The following is a 20,847-nucleotide window of genomic DNA, read 5'->3' as shown; positions in this document are numbered from 1 at the left end:
CGTATCAATAATTTTTTATTTAAATTAAAACCACTTTAAACGCAAACTACTGACGTCTAAAAACGATGTCGATGTTTATTCTTACTTGACTAGATAATTAGTACGTACTTAGTAGTTAGAAATAACAAAATAATTCAATTTAAACGAAATAAGTAACAACTATAAAATATATTATTATTTATTACTTAAGTTAACACAGACTTAAACAATAAACCTTCATTTTCTATCTACATAACAAATATCTATTAACATTACCTATATACCTTATCAACCCTGATAATTTTTTTGTTCCTGAATTAGTAAACTGATGTCAATTGCTAAGGTTCATAAATAATTGGTAATTAAAAAATATATAGATAATTAAACTTTTTTTTTTTCATAATTTCACCACAAAGTAGAACCTTCTCGCGACAGTGTTATCTGACGTAACTGAAATCCCCAGACCAATTACTATAGGACCTGCCACGCTAGGCGTTACCCGTCTGTCATAAGTAGGTATATGATCACGATCTAACGTATTTATACAAACTGCGTCTATAAAATCGACGTTTCATTGTGTTAAAATTACAGCGTCTGTATTACGATCTACAGTTGTGTGTAGTGTAAGGACACAGGATATATTAATTTATAGGTGTTAAATAATTTCGATGTGTGAGTTCACCTCGTCCCCCTCAAAAAACGACAGGCAATTTTATTGGTGATTTTGAGTACGATATAAGTCCAAAGGAATTGGTCTGTAAGCATATTTAGTCGAGAAATTAACCTCTTTTTTAACGCTGTTGCAGCAAAAAAAGCGTAAACAAGTTGATAGTATAACTATGTAAATATCAATATCATGCCATAATGAATTCCAAGAAGCTTTGCTTCATAAATTACCCTGCTCACAAAATTACATTTTTAACCATTACAATCACAATCGAAAACTTAATCTAATAATTAGACATAAGTAATTAAATCAAATAGGTTAAGTATATTAGATTAGTGTTTTATTATTATGCATAGTTAGTTTTACTCGTATACATCTGGACCGTATACTTATATGTATAAAATTATGTCTGGGGGTGCCACAATGGGGATGATGACTAGATTTGAATATTGATTTTTATGAGACACTAGCTGACGCCGCTCGCATTCACCGCGTGGTTCCCTTCCCTTTTGGAATAAGGGGATAATATATAGCCTTCCTCGATAAATGGGCTATCTAACACTGAGAGAATTTTTCAAATCGAACCAGTAGTTCCTGAGATTAGCGCGTGAACAAACAAAAAAATTCTTCAGCTTTATAATTAAACAGACATTCGGGTAAATAAAGTCAATGAACTAATTTATACATAAAAAGCAAAGATTGTCTGGATGTTTGCAAAATAAATAATATCATAAAATTTAAAAATCTATTAAAAATCTTTTATCGTAATAAGATGAAAATTCATAAAGTTTTAGCTTTAGTTAAACGTGACATTTTTCAATATTTGAACTAAAAACATAAACGCACAAATATCAAGGACATATTAGTAATTTTGTTTAACCGCCCATACAAATCTAATGATCATTATGATCTACGATGTCATTAATTCGTGTCATTTCGTACAGGGCGTTTTTCAGGGATCCATAGCAGTGCCGCAAATCTGACCCTTTAAATCCCTGTAGCTCCGAAAGTAATGATCGCAGATACCCTGTTTCATTTACAAAATTGCTTTACTATTATCAGTCTACTCCTAATTATTTACCTATATACAATTTAAAAAACTGTCATCATCCATATTGTTTTTTTTCATCGTCCAATGAAATTAAAATTAAGTACTTACACAATTTTTAAAAAATAAAATGACCTAACGAAAAACTTGGATAAGGGCACAGAAAACATATGTATAAGGTGACAGACTACTTAATAAATGCCGTAAAAATTATAATTACCTACCTATTATCTAAAGTAACATAACACACTGGCCAATTGTAGTTAGAAAACTGCATTTTTGAAAAGCCTTGGCACAGATTACTGAAAAGAGATTTGGTAGAACAACAACAACATGGACACGGAATAGAGAATGATACAAAATGAGTCGTAGCAAGCCGAGCAGTGAAGTCGGTGAAACCCATACAAAAACAATCGTCACGCATGCGTTTCCTTGACATTCGCATAATTTTGCTAACTACCCATATACAAACTTTTTTCATACTTTTCACTAACAACAATTACGTAAATTAAAATGAATACTCCACCTTACTTTTGAGTTCCATGTTTAAAAACGTAAGACGTCATTTTTCTTGTATCAATCAATCAATCAATAAACAGCCTGTATTTGTCCACAGCTGGACATAGGCCTTTCCGAGAGCGCGCCACCACACACGATCTCCGCCTTCCTCATCCAGCCACTTCCCACTACCTTCTTGATGTCGTCTTTTCTTGAATAATATTGAAAATTACTGATGCGACGACCTTACACGAGAATATATTTATTAGTTTTTAACCGACTTCCAGAAAGGAGGAGGTTCTACGTTCGGCTGAATGTAATTTTTTTTTATGTATGTCCAGCGATTATTAAAAATTCGACCGCAGTGTTCCGTGCGCTCTATCTGCCTAATCTAATAATCATCTTTAATCTATGAATACGGCTAGGTTTTTATTTTTCTAGTCAGGTTATAATTATTTATATTTTATAGTCTAGTCGTGAAGATTCCAGCTTCATGGTTGTCAGAGCGAATATGCTTTGCTCCTCGCCTGTCTGAAATGAGTCGGACGCAGTAGTCAGGGCAAAGCGAAGCGACCACTATCAGTAGGTTCAGGAAACCAAACGTCGGCGAGTGTAGCAGCCTGATGTAGGTTCCCAGGACATCACCGTCGACTTGGCTGTAAACAAAAAGAATATATATGTTTTTTAAATCACAAGTTCCCTTGCTGTTATTATTATTATTTTTTTTACAATATGATCAATATACAGTTAGTAAATAAAAGTATATTTATTAAAAGGATAGAGGGGTTACAGCGCCAGCGTATTTGGTGATTTGCGTATGGACGAATAATTAGATGGTGCATATTACTATTATTATAAATGCAAAATGAAATTGGAAATTATTAAAAGATCTGTCTCTCGGCGGCGGCGGTGCATAAAAATAGCACGTTAGAATCAGCGCCCGTGCGAAGCCGGGGCGGGTCGCTAGTTACTTATATAGGCTATGTCGAAGATGTAGTTTTCTAATGGTGAAAGAATTTTCAATAGCGGTCGACTAGTTTTTGAATTAAATCCTAACAAACAAAAAAAATGCAATCTTACCTCTATAATATAATTTTAGAGCCGTGATAGCCCACTGGATATGACCTCTGCCTCCGACTCCGGAGGGTCTGGGCTCGAATCCGGTCCGGAGCATGCACCTCCAACTTTTCAGTTGTGTGCATTTTTTAGAAATTAAATAACGAAATTAAATAATTTTAGATAATAAACAAAAAATGGCTTGAATTGCTTCCAAAAGTATACGTAGGTACGTATGTAACTCTAAGTATACATAGGTACGTACGTAAGTACACGTTACGAGGTACGGCCGTGCCGCGTTATTGCACGAGTTAGTGCGTGCCCCCAGATATAATTCGTCACTCACAAATCATATGAGGCGTAGAGGGAGTTGAAAGCGACGTAGATCAGGAAGGAGAGCACGGTGGAGGCCACGAAGATGAGCGTGTGGTAGCCGGCCTGCAGCCACAGCTTGAGGCTCACCACCAGCAGCGTCATGTGGAACAGCACGGCGCCGAACGACCTGCGACACAGCATTGGATCCCTCGTCACGCTCAGGATTGTTTTGCGAATGCCCAATCCCCGGCACAGGCATTACACTACCCTAACCACCCGGCACATTACTTATACTATCTTACTTATACTACTAAAAAATCTTGATAATTTACAATATAAATTCAAATAATGAAATCATAACTTTAAAATAATTAAACAAATAAAAAACCCGACTGACATACATGATACAAAAACTAAAAATAAAAAAAAACAAGCTCAGTCCAGAAGTGTAGAAAGCAATTAGAAAACAGTCGGGTATTATATTGAATAGAATGATTTTCATCTACATTTTTTAATAGGTCCATCATCATCGTCATGGACGTCGATGCCGATGGACTTCCAAACAAATTCGTACGTACATACAAAAATTCAAATCTATCGACTTTATAATATTAGTGGTACATAGCAAGAGCTTTGCAATTGCTAATATTGTTTTTAAGTTGAGCTGGTTAAAAATAAACCATAACCTAGTAGGCATAGTATACATAATTATATACGTTAACGAAATTATTATTATTATCACGTGATCAAAATAAATAATGTTATAATAATAGCGGAATCGATTTCTTTCTATGTTGCTTTGATTGATGATGATGTTAACTCACCACAAATCTGTGTTTTTCGCGTCCATGTTGATGACCGACGGCTCGAACAATACAAAAGTGAAATAGTAGATGATGAATGTGTGGTAGAAAGCGGCGACGAACCACGCTACGAAGTATTGCCAGCCCAGGAGACTGTTTTTCTTTAGTCCCCTATATAATGTGGGATTTCTGAAATTAATTAATTGTAGCTATCAATACATATAAGTAAAATTGAAGTGTCTGTCTGTGAATTCAAAATAGCAGTTATGTTGAGCGTCAGGTGATCCAAGAGCTGGTGCTTATAAGGCCCAAAAGTCTCGCCATCCAGAGAGGTAATAGCGCCAGCGTATTGGGTTCCTTGCCTATATGGGTGAACAATTGGTGATGTATATTTCTTATAGTTATTTTATTTATCACAAGCGGACGCGCGTGACTTCGTCCGCGTGGAAATCAATATAAACTTTCAAGCCCTATTTTACCACTTTAGGGGTTGAATTTTAAAAATTTTTGAATTACATTATATTTCGTATTTTTTTATGATTTATGACAAAATGTTTAAAACTGTAACTCTAAAAATGAAGGACTTTCCATACACACTTTCAGCCCCTATTTCAACCTCTTATCATTTTATTTTCGCAATAAAAAGTATGTAATCTTCTCCGTATTATGGTCTTAAACCGTGCCAAGTTTCATTTGAATTCATTCGTGATGCCCGAATAACAAAAAAACACGGCAAGACAGTAAAAAAGTTTCTTTTTACAATGAAGGAGCATCAGCACTTAACAATGCAAAATAAATTATAAAATTATCATCTGCTTGTGTATGGTTGCTAAGCAACGGTTTATAACGTTATATTTCATACCGTACTGTTATTATAAATTAAATATCACGTGTCTCAAACGATGAAGGAAAACATTGTGAGGAAACCTGCATACCAGAGAATTTTCTTAATTCTCTGCGTGTGTGAAGTCTGCCAATCCGCATTGGGCCAGCGTGGTGGACTATTGGCCTATTTCTGAGAGGAAATTCGAGCTCAGCAATTAACCGAATATGGGTTGTTATGGAACTGTTATGTTTGTCCAGGCTAAAGATGTTATTCAATGTTTCTAAAGTGGATAAGCTTACTGTAACAGAAGACTAGCCGGCCACCTCTGGTCGGTCACAGAGAGTATCAAGCAGGGGACGGAGGTGAAGAACAGGTTGTAGAATGTCAGGTACATTGAGTCGAATATCGACTGAGTGGAGAACATCGAATTTATTTGAAATATGAACTGAAACAAAGGCAATATTTATTTATTTAAAAAATAAAAATTTAGCATAACCTATTTACGACGTCACAGTACCAATTTCTATGAAATTGGAACTTGGAATTTCTTTCAAAATTTCTTTGAATATTACAGATTACAATTAGGAAATCTCTTTTTAAGATTTTATCCCAATGTGGTAATTAAAATAGGGGTAACTATTTAAATTACCCCATTGAGATAAAATCTTAAAAAATCTTATCGAACATTGTTTTTTAATTTACATTTACGTAACGTTTTTGTTTTGAAAAATATGAAAAATATTTGAATCACATGATATTTTATCCATAATAATAGTACCATTTATAGTATAGACAACTTAGTAAAAAAAGCAATAGCTAATTTAATCTAACAGGCTATCTAACACAGAAATTCATTACTTTTTCAATTCGAACCAATTCCTGAGATTAGCGCGTTCAACCTTTCAGCTTTATAATATTAGTAGATATCGAGTATTTCATTATGTTTATCAGACTATTGACTCAATAGTATAGTAGTAGCAATAATTATTGACATATATGTATGATTATTGATATTTATTGATATAGTAAGCTTACCATAATATTACCAAGGACTAGATTCTTGTAGAAAAAGAAATGTATCAGAGTCGCTAGCCGCTGGTAGTACCAGTGGCCTAGAACCAGTAACACCTTTTTGATCATCGAAAATTTTGTGAAAGCAAAATCTGCTGATCTGAAAATTAAAAATATCCAGATATTTTTTTTAATTCTTTACAAGTTAGCCCTTGACTACAATACAATCTCACCTGATGGTAAGTGATGATGAAATCTAAGATGGAAGCGGACTAAAAATCCACACTCCTTTCAGTTTCTACACGACATCGTACTGGAACGCTAAATCGCTTGAATCAAACAATCGCACGGCCGAAGCCTCCCACCAGCCAGACCTCGATCAATAGAACCTCAATCGGCCCTACCGGGGATCGAACCCAGGACCTCCGTCTAGTAAATCCACCGCGCATACCACTGCGCCACGTATGCCGTATAAAATTAATACATATTTATTTTATCAATTCAGTTAGTTATTTATGTACACGCAAAATACATGGCCAATTAATAGCTAACTAGGTTTCCATGAACTTAGAAGTACCTAAGGCTTAGATTGATTGTCTAAAAAACTTCAATGCTGTCTTAGCAAAACAAGTACTGTGCATAGATATCAATCAGATGTTTTAGGGCTTCAAAAAATAATAGTTCTAAAGGTAAGATGGAAGGTTTTGAACATATTACCTATAACATTTATAACATTTATATGGATTACTGCGATAATAATAATTCTGATCCGACTGGTAGCAGTATAAACAGTAAGATTAGATAGTATCCAATCTATACGATTGATGAATGCACATTTTTTTACGTGAATGAAACTGCACAGTTTTCGTATTTTAACATTATTTTAAATTTTCATAACATTTTTCACCAACCAAAAATGCACTGTAAGTACCTACTCGTAATCGTTGTAATTATGTTGTAAACGTTTCTAAAATAATATAACGAAATAACGTGATGATGCCTATAAAAGCTTGTGCATTGACTAGGTACTAGGAAAGGAGTAATTTACCCTCTCGAACATTACAAAGATGTAATTCGAAAGAAACGAATGAATTTTACTTAAAATTGTATGCAGCATTTCAGATAAATTTATCTTTGAAACATCAAAGAGATTCAGAAAAACGACAAAATATTCTCTCATTGGTGTTCTTCACACCAACGAAGAAATATTTTGTCATTTTTCATCAAAATTTCATAGATACAATTAATTAAATAACCGTCCCCAACGTAATAATAGTTACTGCTCTAATGTCGACCAATATGAGACCAGATTAAGTGTGGAATATATTAGTGGAATCTTATTGCGATGAGAGCGTAATCAGATACCAACCTCGCTGCTTGATATCCTTCTTTACCATAGATACCGAAGCCGACATGTGCCTCTTGTATCATTGATATGTCATTCGCGCCGTCCCCAATCGCGGCTGTTATCGGTCGCGTGGGACTGTTTTTTATTAATTTTACTATCTGAAATAAAAAATACATATTATTACCACGCCAATTTACCGCAAGGGTATGCAGAGATTACGTCCTTTGACTTCCGATGATCGTTGTATATCTCCCTTGTTCCATCGTTATCATCATCATCATAATTACCAGCCGATGAACGTGTACTGCTGATTAAAGGGCTCTTGCATGGACTTCCTTACTTCTTACATTGCATCAATCCTTTCATACTTACATTCGTCGATTTAAGGTACTCTTGGTCTATGTATCACGTCTGAATTCGATTGCTAACTCTTGTCAAATTCAAATTTAATGTTTTTTGAATTAGCTCGGGTTTGGCTGGTGGCAAGGCGAATTAGCATTCTGTTGCAATCTAAGACTTCTATGCTTGCAATACCTCACAGAAATTAGTCAAGGCTAAGAGTAATAACTTTGTACCTTATTCAAGTACAATCTTCGTTCATGGCATATCAGATGAGCTAAGTTATATCATATTACAAATAAAGCTTAATCCTGTTGTTGATGATTATTAAGAAAAAATTAAAAATATTTGTTTTTTTTTACAGAGAAGGGTTAACTTGTCGTTAAGTAAAAAACTTACTTTAGCTTTCTGGATAGGTGATAGTCGACAACATAATACAGCATGAAATTTCATTGATATATCCACAAATACTTCAGCAGCTGGAGTGTCCAATACATGGCTCATGCTCATGCCATCCACTATCAGTGTCATGTCTCTGTAACTAGGCTCATCTAGTGTTCTCTTGCATATATCTAGGTGAGCTTCTAAGGCTTCTTCGTTTTGAATGCCTACTAAGTACATTCGCTTGTCGTTTTCTGATATGTGTGAACAAGATTGCGATACGTTGATTGCTGTTTCTACCTGAAGAAGTAATGCAAAACTAAAGAATAAGAATTTTTTAAACTTTGTGGTTAAATAATTCTTCATCCCAGTTTTAATATAGGTAGCATTTTCAAGCAAACTTGCCACTATTCTAACGATGTTTTATTATTTGATAGTGTGAATTTCAAATTCGTCTCTATCTATTTCTGTCTTTAGTATCGTGTTAGACTGAGAGTTTATTCCATACTCACACTGTCGAGATATAAAACATCTTGCTGGACTGTATGTTTTGAGGACGTACGCAACGTCCTGAAAATAGTGGCCCTTCTGCCCTAAGCAACATAATATAAGATAGATGAATGAAATGAAATGAAATTTATTGTTAAAATCAATAGTCAGTCAGTCAGTCCTTTTACAATGGTGCTGAGGACCCTGATTTAAGTTTGATAAACCTGTGTGTGTGTTTGTGTGTGTGTGTGTTTTATTGTGATTCTAATTAGCTTTGTATCAGATAATCTCTAATAACTCAACATACGTAAATGTGTTTGTTAAAGGTTTTGTTTATTTTATTATTTTTTTTTTTAGATGATTAAATTTCTATACCTATAGATAGAACACAACATAACATAATATAAGTGTAACCCATTTTTTTGCATTGTAATTGATAGGTGTAAATGATTTACTAGCTAACATGAAATTGTTTTTGAAACTTTAACAATATATTTAACTGCCACCGACTATGAATGCGTATTTATATTTACGTCATCATTAGGGATTTATTTAAACTACCTTATCGCCAGTAAGTACCCATGTTTGAATACCAGCTCTGCGTAAAGATGCAAGTGTATCTGCCACTCCATCTTGAAGGCAGTCCTCAACAGCCGTGGCACCAATCAGTGTCAGCTCTTGTTCTAAAACTCTATATTGTTGGGTCACTTGCTTTAATGCTTCTGGACTACTCCCATCTAGTCTTTTTATTACTGTGGATAATAATAAATTAAAATGTTTATTTAATCCATCATAATATTTAGTAACAGATTTGAGAAGATTAATAGAAAATACATCTGGGTTTGATAAAATTTTGTTGAGATAAGTAACGATAAGATAATAAAGAAGCATATTTTAAGTGCAACAATTCTTACATTCAGATATTCGTTCATATTCATCTACTGGTATTTCTCTATACGCTATTGCTAATGTTCTCAATCCTTTGTTTGCGAAAACGTTAATGTCCTTGTCTGTTTCTTCAATATATATACTATCTTTGCAAATTGTAAACACCGATGACTCTGCACCTTTGCAGAACAGCCATATCTGAAAGGAAGTTTATCTTTGAATGTTCAAAAAGTTTAAATAATGCCAGTTATTTTGTATAACAGCTATCAATACCAAGCTCTTAACTTTTGACTTTTATCTAACTGACCTTGCCATTCTTATCTTTAACGATAACCGACATTCGTTTTCTCTCAGAAGTGAACTCAATCACCTGCAATCTTTCATACATCTCTGTATTATCATCAATTTTGAGTATTAAATTGTTGCCTTCTTCGCCCAAAAATGTAACTCCATTTCTATCAGCAGCTTCAACTAATGCTTTTTCATCCGGACTGCTTCCTTGATAATCCACTTTACTCGCTGTCCCATCAACAATTCTGTTCCAAGTTCCATTTTCCTCAGTATCATTTTCATTCGCTTTGCTTTGTTTTTTTCGGCGAAAGATATTCATGAGTTGCAAGCTTTCACTCGCAGAAAATCGTGCACTCAGCTTTTTCTGGTCTTCACTGGAAACTTGTACCGAGTGGCATAAAGCGAGTATTGTAAAGAAAAATTTGATGTCTGTCTAAAATATAAATTAATAGATTACCAAAATTGGTACGTTTTCTTAAAGCAGCTAAGTATTAAATATGCATCTAGAACAAAGAACAATAACTAAATAATAGTACTTCGTGTGAAACTGATACCAAAAAAACCCGGTTAAAGTATTATCACAATACAACTGATTGCGTTAAACTGCTTGCCTACTTAAAACAAATACTGACCTGAAAAATGTCTACGGCTTCATCGAATCTTTCTAAATCGTAAAGTTTGGAATCTCTCTCTTCATAAATTTGGCCTTTAATAGAGCATGCCTTGAATACCATGAGGTTCTTTGTTAGAGTTCCAGTTTTATCAGAAAACAATACTTCCACTTGTCCCAGCTCTTCATTTAGATCTGAAGTATTAGCAATCGCTGGTCTGCCTGTTTCATCACAACGCAGGTCTTGATCCCATCCGATGAAGAAAGCGCCTTTAATAGGAGACAAGAGAAACACAACTTTGTTAAAGTAAAAATATTTTAGCTATGAAATGGAGTACGTCATCGAAAGATGAATAAATTTTTTGAAAATTTAAGTATATTATAAACTTTTTTACATAATATTGTGATTAATTGAACTTACCAATAAACTTATACAATTCAATGGTGACGTACAACGACATCGGAATTATGTAATAGTATAGAAGCAGGAACGAGAATAAATCCTGAAATATATTCTTGACGTGAAACGGATCTTTTTCCCATGGTCCTAAATACAATTCGTGCTGAGGATGCCAGTGTTCCAGTATCATTTTCGCCACGTACGAACCAGTCATCTCAAGGATGAGGAGGTATATAAAGAACATTAGGTAATTATTGACTACAGTTTCGCTAGAAGAAAATTTGTTGCCTGCATATTTTGAGTTGAGGGCCAATTTTGTTTCCTCTCCTGAAATATTTAAATTAGGTTACTCTTGTAGTTGCAGTATTAGCATACAGTGTTATTTATTTAAGTGTAAACTTCATTTCTAATATTTCATTTTCTGTATTTTTTGTGCATATTTCTTTTTCACTTTGTTACAGAAGCATCTAACATATTTGTATTATTCTGATTTCTGATTAATTGCCTTATATACTAAAGGTTCATAAATGGAACTTTAGTAATGTTATTGGGGGATCTGGGCGAACGCAGATTTTCTGCCGGATTGCCTGAAGTCGAAAATAATCTCTAAGGGTATCCTGTGACTGTGGTACTAGGAACTCAGCTCACAGAGCCACCCAAACAGTATTGTTTTAATGCAATGCTTTAGAATAAATGTATCGTTCTATAGATAAAGGTTTTGTGTGTATGTTTTGTTTTGTTTAACACCCAGTATGTAATCAAATTATTGTGGCGACTTGTTATTGGATTTTCAGGCTAGATAGGTTAGTATTGTCTTTTTCCTATGAATAACATTATTTTTATAACTGTAACTGAAAATCAGTGCTGCATCCTTCTTTTATTTTCTAGGTTGTGCCACATATTACAGGGAATTCTTTAATACTCCACTGTTTGAGTGGACAGTTAAGCCATAATAGATATAATAGAATTTAGATTTAAGGTGATATGTGGCATTACTTAAAAATAAATACCTTTCTTTCTTTCTTTATGCATAATCTCATCTGAACAAAGAAAGTTCAATAACTCTCACCCGTGTACACGGCACATCCGATGGCCCATTCTGTATTTTTAACGCGTGACCCTCGCAGCATGATGTTCTCAGTGGACAGTGCCAGGCTCTCCATGCCGGGGATCTCAAGGCGTCCATAAAACGTGTATAGATCTGCCACTGGCTCCGGAACCTCGATTCGTATCCCTTGCGGAATTATGTCTGAAAGATTCAAATAAATGGAAATTTTAGGGAAGGTGTATACTATTTCAAGATGATGATTTGCTTTGTTTGTTATTGTAGTTTTACCACAAAATACATTACATAATAGTACAAGTGAAGAAGCGTCTCTGTGTGTAAACTAAAGGAACGTTAGCGCAAAAGAAATGTACTCAATTGTTTAGTTTGATACAAGGCCTCCCCTTGTAAATAACTAAATAATTATGAAGTATGACATACAAACATTTTTTTTAATTCTGTACAAGTTGACTACAGTCTCACCTGATGGTAAGTGATGATGCAATCTTAGATAGAAGCGGGCTAACTTGTTAGAAATAGGATGACAATCCACACGGTTTCTTTCTTACCGCCAAGCGATTTACCGGAACGCTAAATCGCTACGGTACGTCTTTGTCGGTAGGGTGGTAACTAGCCACGGCCGAAGCCTCCCACCAGCCAGACCTGGACAAATTAAGAAAACCTCAATCAGCCCAGCCGGGGATCGAACCCAGGACCTCCGTCTTGTAAGTCCACTGCGCATACCACTGCGCCACAGAGGTCGTCAACATAGAAACATGTTTACTCATCAAAAATCTGTTACTTTAAAACCACTCAAAGCCAGATAATAAGAAGTAATTTAATGATATGTTTCTGCGTTGCTAACGCTCCTACATCTTGGATTCAATGTACATTAATTAGCAAATCAATTGTAAAAATGTTTCTCGGATCTATATTCCCCTGATGTTTTATATAGCGTAAAATAATTTATCTTTGCTCATCCATTGATACCGTTTTCCTCATATCTAGTTCAAGCTCAAGTGATTTTTATCTTTGACCATCTATTAGGTAAGTATATCAGCTTTCCTCTCTTTAAGGTTACAGCGATATTTTGCTGAAGATATGTTGTTCCTTACACTGAATTTCGTCATATCGTCGAAAATCATAACAGACCTTATGGGCTCATTCAACGTCGGAACTATTGCACAATAGACTAAATGAAATAGCGAAAAAGAGACAAGTTGGTAATTCTATTTTGCGATTACTCGCTTTAGATTGTCATCTATCTTTGATTAAACCCTGTGTTTGTATGCGTGTACTTTTATATAGCGTTTTGCCATCGGGGTTACCACTTTGCCGGTTTTTATTACATTCACTAACAGCTAAATTACACGTTTAATTAATTCTAGTCTACACGCTACAGCGTAATTTCTTACTCATTCGATATCAATTCTTCTTCTTCTGTATGTGATATGATTCTTTATGATATGATAACTATATCGTGATAATTCTCACTTGGTCATGGTCACTTTGACTACCATGTTTACCATATTTTAATCTTCTTTACATATTACGAAATAAATCTGCCTCTGTAGTTACAATTACATTTGTTAAACTGTGCAACGGAATACGATACAGTTTTCAGTAATAGACAGAGTGACTAAAGAGGTATTGTTCGTACAGTTCTATATTGCTATCCAAGCGGACAAAATCACGGGCATGTTTGATAAAAAAATAAATTCTTGATAATTACTTATCTGCAGGTCGCGAAGCTGAAGTGGCAATGGGCAGGCCACATAGTTCGAAGAGCCGATGGACGTTGGGGTCCTAATGGGCTGGAATGGTGGGAAAACCACGCACCTGAAAACGCAGTGTTGGTCGATCCCCTACTAGGTGGACCGAGGACATAAAGCAGTTTTTAAGAGCCGCAGGATGCTGGCGGCTCGATACCGTTGTCCTTGGAGGTCCATGCAAGAGGCGTCTATCGGCCGATAATAATAAATGATAAAAATGACTTACCTGCAGTATATCCTACTAACGGTGGAGGAACCCTTAGACTCTTCAGGTTGGTCTCACCGTCCAAGTTAGCCGTGGTTATGTAACATTTTCCCTTTGCTCCTTCCGCGCATAGCAGCACCAAGTCAGCAGGCACCTCTCTCCCACGTTTCACCCTGACCAGTGTACCCGGTGAGATGGACGAGTTCTTCACTTGTTTAATGACTCCTTTATGGACTATTTCAACTGTAAATAAATGTACATAAAATGTATTGAGCAAAGAATCAAGATAGTTTGATATTTACCTATCTCATTATTTATCAGCTGACTGGTTAGCCAACATTTGGTAATGCCACTTTTCATTCAAGCAAATAACAATGCTGGACAAACTATAAAACAGATTTTGTCGATACTTTAAACACCTAAAAAAATAGGAAGCTAAGATGACGGTGGAAGTAAAGTGAAAGTAATCCCACTAAGGTTTCACATATCAGCAGAAGTGGAGATATATTATACCTATTAAATACCTATATTAATTACTTATATCTACTAAATTATTCTTGAGATTACGCATCAAAGTCCAAAAGCACTTTATTTACTACTAGCGGACGCCCGCGACTTCGTCCGCCCTTACACCACTTTAATCCGGTCCTTACAGTAGTATCGCTGTAAAAATGGAGTAACTTCTCCCGTTTTCCCAATATTTCCCTTCACTACTCTGCTATTGATCATAGCGTGATGAAAAGTATACTATAACCTGCTCAGGAGTATGAAGAATTATTTTACTGATTGCATTTTTGGCATCAGTATGATCGACCCCCTGATAGTTATTTTGGAAGTATAATTCATGTACAGAATTGAACTGTCTTCAGATTAATTCTATGTATAGCTAGATATCCAAAGACTTTCCCCCAATAGGGTTTCTGAACTGATTAAGTGATGATGCAATCTAAGATGGAAGCGGGCTGACTTGTTAGGCGTAGGATGAAAATCCACACACATTTCGGTTAATATCGACATCGTACCGGAACGCTAAATTGCTATACGTTTTTGAGGGTAGGGTGGTAACTAGCCACGGCTGAAGCCTCCCACCAGCCAGACCTGGACCAATAAGGAAAACCTGAATCGGCCCAACCTAGCCTAACAGAACCCAGGACCTCTGTCTTGTAAATCCACCGCGCATACCACTGCGCCACGGATGAATTCAAGGTTAATTATAACGTCTCTTTACATACGTGACGTGAAAATTCTTCGAATTGGTCAATAGTCAGTCATTGAAATGTATCTGTCATGTAACTAATGTAAAATATTCACTCGTCCTGATAAGTCAACAAGATAATAAACTACGCTGGGTAGATAAACCTATTACCTGCTAAAATAAACATCTTCCTGAAACCGTAATCTAATCAGTGAACTAGAGTTTTCCTTGGCGTCTATCTACCTATGCATCTATGTATTGGGTATCTAGTATTTAGATACCTACAGATTTATGGCACTAATTTGCAGAAAAATTGCTTTAGTTTATAAATGCTAAATATAGAAAATAATCACTAATGTCATTTTAATGTTGGACTTATAAAAGGTGATTTTTTCCTACAGAATCTTTTGTTACATTTTAGGATTCCGTTCTTGAGGAGCTTAATCAAAAAACAAAACCTATAATTTCTTGGTCAAGACCCTCTATATGGAAAAAAGAAAATTGTTTATTGGACACACATACAATACACAGAATACAAGAAAAAAGATGTTTAAAATGAAAAAAAAACTAAAATTAAAAGATGTTAACTAAAGCTAACGATGATGTGTGTGAAACCAAAATGGTCACCACTCAGCATGTGCTACGCTTGTGGTGCCCGCTTTTATCTTAGATTGCATCATCACTTACCATCAGGTGAGATTGTAATCAAGGGCTAACTTGTAAAGAATAAAAAAAATCCACCAGCGCAGCGCTGGTCTTCTGTGGAGCCATGTGTGGTGACGCGGGAGGAAACGACAATAGGAAGATACTTATAAAGTGTTAAGTACTATAATAATAATTAATATTATGAAACATAATTAATAAATATCGCTAATGCGTAGATGGTAGAGGTATCAAGTTCAAATTTAAACCGTGGGCCTGAAATCCGAGAAAAACTGCGCAATTCGATGCCAGCTCCTGCATTCTGTAAAGTTACAGCGCTGTGACATAGCTCGTTTCCATGGCAACTTTGTTGTTAGTGACATTTTCATTTTGTCATCCTATAATAATAAAGTTCGAAATCGAAGATTCATGTTATAGGCGAACACTTCATCGACGAATGTAAAATAGCGGAATCGCACCCCAGGAACTATTTATAATACGTAGGAACCCTCAGTAGGCGAGTCCAACACGCACTTGTCCAGTTTTTTTATTATTATTGATATATCATTCTTTTGCTTTATAATTAGTAATTTAATCGATGTTATAATAAATCATTGGATTGGAGTATTTAGATACTTTGACATTTTAGTCTTCGGATGAATGAAACAGCTCGACATCGATTACGTTTTTATCATGTTTGATAATAGCACGTTTTCATACAAGACTCGTAGACGCACTGCGGTTTTTTTTGTTTTTTTATTTTATTTTATTCTTTTCAAGTTAGCCCTTGACCTTGTTCTCACCTGCTGGTAAATGATGATGCAATCTATAGGCAAAATCCGATCCCGATGGTCCGCAGGGATCCAGGATGCGATGCACCGCGCGCACAACTTCATACCCGCGCAGTCCTTCCCTCTGCCCCGCGAGAACGACTTCATACCCGCGCATTTCTTCCCCTCCAATGCCAAGCTATAGAGGGCTAACTTGTTAGGAGGGGGGTGTACACAAATTACCTTATTGAAGCCACAAAGGTCATTAATATTTTGATCCTGGGGTGGGCAAGGAAAGTATGTACAAAAGACAGAATGTTACCGATCTGGTTGTTGACTTTGTTGTCGGCCTTGTGCCTCAGCCAGTCCTCGTAGCCTTGCTTGACCGCCGTCACCAGCACCATGAAGCTCAGCGGTGCTATGCTTGTGAATGGAGACACTGGACTATCTGTAAAATAATGTCTTGGTTATAATATGAGAAGTCATTAACATTACACGGTACTTGGTGGTATCCATTCTAAATTACTAATATTATAAATGCGAAAGTAAGTCTGTCTGTCACTCTATCTATTACCTTTTAAGACTAAGTAATCCACTGAACTGAAGTGGATGAAATTTGCTAAAGAGATAAATTAGAACTTGGAACAGAACAACTTTTAATCACAGTTCCCGCGAGATTATTAAAAACAAAATTTCACTCGAATGGGATTGCGGGCGTCCGATAATATTATAAAGCTGAAGAGTTTGTTTGTTTGTTTGCTTGCTTTGTAGCTTGAACGCGCTAATCTTAGGAACTCCTGGTCCGATTTGAAATTATTTCAGTGTTAGATAGCCCATTTATCGAGGAAGGCTATAGGTTATATATTATCACCTTATTCTGACGGGAACGGGAACCACGCGGATGAATCAGCGCGGAACCAGCTAGTGTATATAGTAAGCGGCTAAAAACTCTGTCGTCGATAGCTTATTTGTGATCGGTTGCTGTCGTGAAAGAGCTTTAGCGTAACTTATATAGTCTTCACTTCCGAGATTGCGTTGCCCTGCGATAATCAAAGATATTGATTAAGCAAGTCTTTAATTCCGCCAAACATTCAGACCAAAAAAGAATTATCAGAATTGGAACACAAACGACGAAGTTATGCGCGAACACACATACAAAAAAAAATACAGTCAAATTGAGAAACTTCCTTTTTTAAAGTCGGTTAAAAAGCAGCCATGCTGGGCTGGAAATGCCTGGCGGTAGAATAAGGCAATGGCTTACACTTGACACATTGCCATAATTTACCTAATACGGCCTAAGATTGTTGTAAGCTCTTCTCGGGCCAAGGTGCGTTTGAAACTCTCGTAATTTTAATTTTAAGTTTTCGACTAATTATTATCACCATTCCAATTAATTCCAATTAACTGTACTCCTGTCATAATATCTGAATAAAAAACTGAAAAACAACTCTATAAAAGCCTACATTGTAAAGCTGAGTGGTGGCTATAAGTCTACTAATAAAAATACATGAAAGTAAAGGCACAATACAATGAACAATGAAATTACAGAGCACAGAACAATTTCAATACATCTACGTATTGATTGCCAAGTGCCAACCATGTGGTGTACTTTTTATAAAACTTTCAGGGTATTTCCTTAATATACATACAATGAAATCATTTGATTCCTAAGTGCTTAAAAAAGTTAATTTCTGTTATTAAAACACAGGGTTTCTGTTATTAAACTTATTTCTTTAATTTAGACGAAACTTTTTGTCACAGAAATTGATAAGTGAAGTGTAACCAAGTTTTATATATTTTTTTAAATCTTAAAGCGTGTCTATAATGTCGTTTTAGTATAGTGAACATTGCATATTTCGTGCGATTTTCGTGACAGCCGCCTTAACATAGGTATTCGGTCCAAAAATAAGTTGACATCAGAAGCGGTATTAAAGAGCAATTAACACGATTATTGAATGGGAACCTATCAGGTCTAACAATTGCACGAATGTTACCAATACAAGAGTGGCAGAGAGTAACCTTGACTGAAGTCCCGTACTCGTGACAGTTGTATGTAGGGTTAAAGACGTCTTTTAAAACTAGTTAACACTCCCCTTCTCCACTGAAATCCTGAATAATAAAATAAATAAATCCCCGCCTATTCCAAAATAATCCATGAAGGATTATCCAACAAAAGGTGTGAACGGATCGAACGTCACACAAAGAACTAGTTAGTCGCCTATTTAAATAGCCTGAACTCTACTCCCCACCTAACTCACAAAACACTTCATTCACGTGAAGACAAATGCCGACCGATCTATGGTTCACTCGCGCCGACATGTGCGTCAACAACATCTCGTGAAGGTAAAAGATATTTATGCGACCAATAACGGCGGGGTGGTCCCAGTCTCGGCTGTTACGTACCAATGTAATGACCCACACACATACTCAACCCCGGCTTTAGGGTTCCGAATGTCCTAGTCAATTACCTCCGGTAAAGCTGCCGAAAGGGTAAGGGACAATACTATGAAGCTTTCAGTCTTCCCATTACACCGGTTCAGGCAAACCAGTGTAGTGGAAACCCGGCCTAAAAACTACCAACTTACCAATAACGATAGCAATGACCGTGACGATCAAGAAGTAGAAGTTGACGACCCTCCGGAACTGCTCGGAGAGGTTCTTGGGCAGGAACATGAGCAGCGTGTACTTGGAGGTCTTGATCTTGTTGTGCTTGCGCTTGCCCTCCTCAGCCACGCCCACCTCGATCTGCCGCGTCTGCGATGCCGCTGATACTTTGTTCGACTGCGGGACAGAAATACAGTTGATTCCGGAACCTTGAAGGCCTCCGTGGCGCATTGGTTTAAGCGGTAGATATACAACGGTAGTCCTGTGTTCGATTCCCGATTGAGGTTTTCTTATTTGATCCAGGTCAGACTAGTTACCACCCGACAAAGACGTACCGCCAAGCGATTTAGCGTTCCGGTACGTTGTCGTGTAGAAACCGAAATGAGTGTGGATTTTCATTCTACTCTTAACAAGTTAGCCCGCTTCCATCAAAGATTGCATCATCACTTCCCATCTGGTGAGATTGTGATCAAGGGCTAACTTGTAAACAAAAGAAACTAAGGCGTTTCTCACAGGTCGATGGACGATGTGACTTTGTGTTTAGTTGATGTTAAATCTAGCGGACTAGATCACGATTTCGCGAAATTCCGCGCTGTGCCAGCGTCGAAGTTTCAAGCGAGTAAATCAAATGTAAAGACCCAGATCGATGAAGAAACCCACGCCTCTAGATCCAAAATTCCAAAGCCACATCTTTACTCTGCTTTAATCAACGAGGCTAATACGCCATATATGTTAATAAGTATGTGTTAATATGTTAATTTAGGTAAAATATATCGATCTACTCGCATGTGAGATATGGCTAAGAACTAACACTTATCGAACACACACGTTTTATGATTATCTAATATATAAAATTCTCTTATTATAAAAATTGCGAATGGAACGTAAATAAACATATAATTGTTTAGTTATCAATACGTGAAAATGGCATTACGTTTTCATGTTATCGGTTGTAATTGAGTGGTGTTATGTTGTACCTAATGTTTTAGACAGCATAATTTCCCGACCATTATCTAATAATAGGCATCTGATAATAACTGTACCTAACGATTTAATGTTGTTAACATAAAATGTATAATTTTGAAAATCCCCCGAAGGTCATTAAATTATTATTAATTACACTCTCGATCAAGTCATCAATATTATCTTTGAGACCCCACTCGAGTATGTTTGCAGACATTCGATTATTCTTCCCCACTTTCAACCCCCAGAACTTTTAAACGGCTCAACCGATTTTCATCAAACATGTCAAATAAAATATAAAAAAATATATAATATAAAATATAAAAAGTTAAATAAATATGATCAAGAAACATGTGTTAATTCATATTTTCGGATTAAATAAAATTTCTTTTGTAATATAGATCTTAAAATGCCCCATATCCTTATAATTATGACGTAGCTAAGTTTGACGTATTTTAAAATGCAAGGATCTCAGACTAATTAGATAAAGACCTGCCTGGCAAGACATTATTATTCTGTCAAAGTATATGATCAACGATCTTATGCGATTATAAATACTGTCTCTATAGAATCGTTGTTTCATAGTTTACAATCGTGTCCGTCGGTTAAAAACCTCCGTAAAAATACCTTTTTGTGTAGTTAAATGGTGTAAAAAACGAACAAAACTGCTAGTTTAGTATAAGATATGTATGAAATCTAAGG

At 35.9% G+C, this 20,847-nt stretch overlaps 1 protein-coding gene across 1 annotated transcript; it reads right to left on the bottom strand.

The window, feature by feature from the left end:
* Positions 1-2,361: 2,361 nt before the first annotated feature.
* Positions 2,362-19,413, bottom strand: LOC112047646 (phospholipid-transporting ATPase IF-like). The gene is made up of 16 exons (XM_024084826.2): positions 19,164-19,413; positions 16,901-17,026; positions 13,993-14,214; positions 12,019-12,198; positions 10,971-11,276; positions 10,572-10,819; positions 9,956-10,372; positions 9,675-9,846; positions 9,322-9,512; positions 8,290-8,571; positions 7,573-7,709; positions 6,228-6,363; positions 5,492-5,637; positions 4,388-4,555; positions 3,595-3,750; positions 2,362-2,848 (listed from the first exon to the last, which is right to left on the bottom strand). Exons 1-16 carry the CDS (start codon positions 19,411-19,413, stop codon positions 2,656-2,658), a joined length of 3,330 nt encoding a protein of 1,109 aa, XP_023940594.2. The 3' UTR covers positions 2,362-2,655.
* Between the last annotated feature and the right edge of the window lie 1,434 nt (positions 19,414-20,847).

The sequence above is a fragment of the Bicyclus anynana genome, chromosome 9, assembly GCF_947172395.1.
Source record: "Bicyclus anynana chromosome 9, ilBicAnyn1.1, whole genome shotgun sequence".
Taxonomy (NCBI): Eukaryota; Metazoa; Arthropoda; class Insecta; order Lepidoptera; family Nymphalidae; genus Bicyclus; species Bicyclus anynana.
The sequence above is the reverse complement of the archived record's forward strand: the minus strand, read 5'-3'. Positions and strand labels throughout refer to the sequence as shown.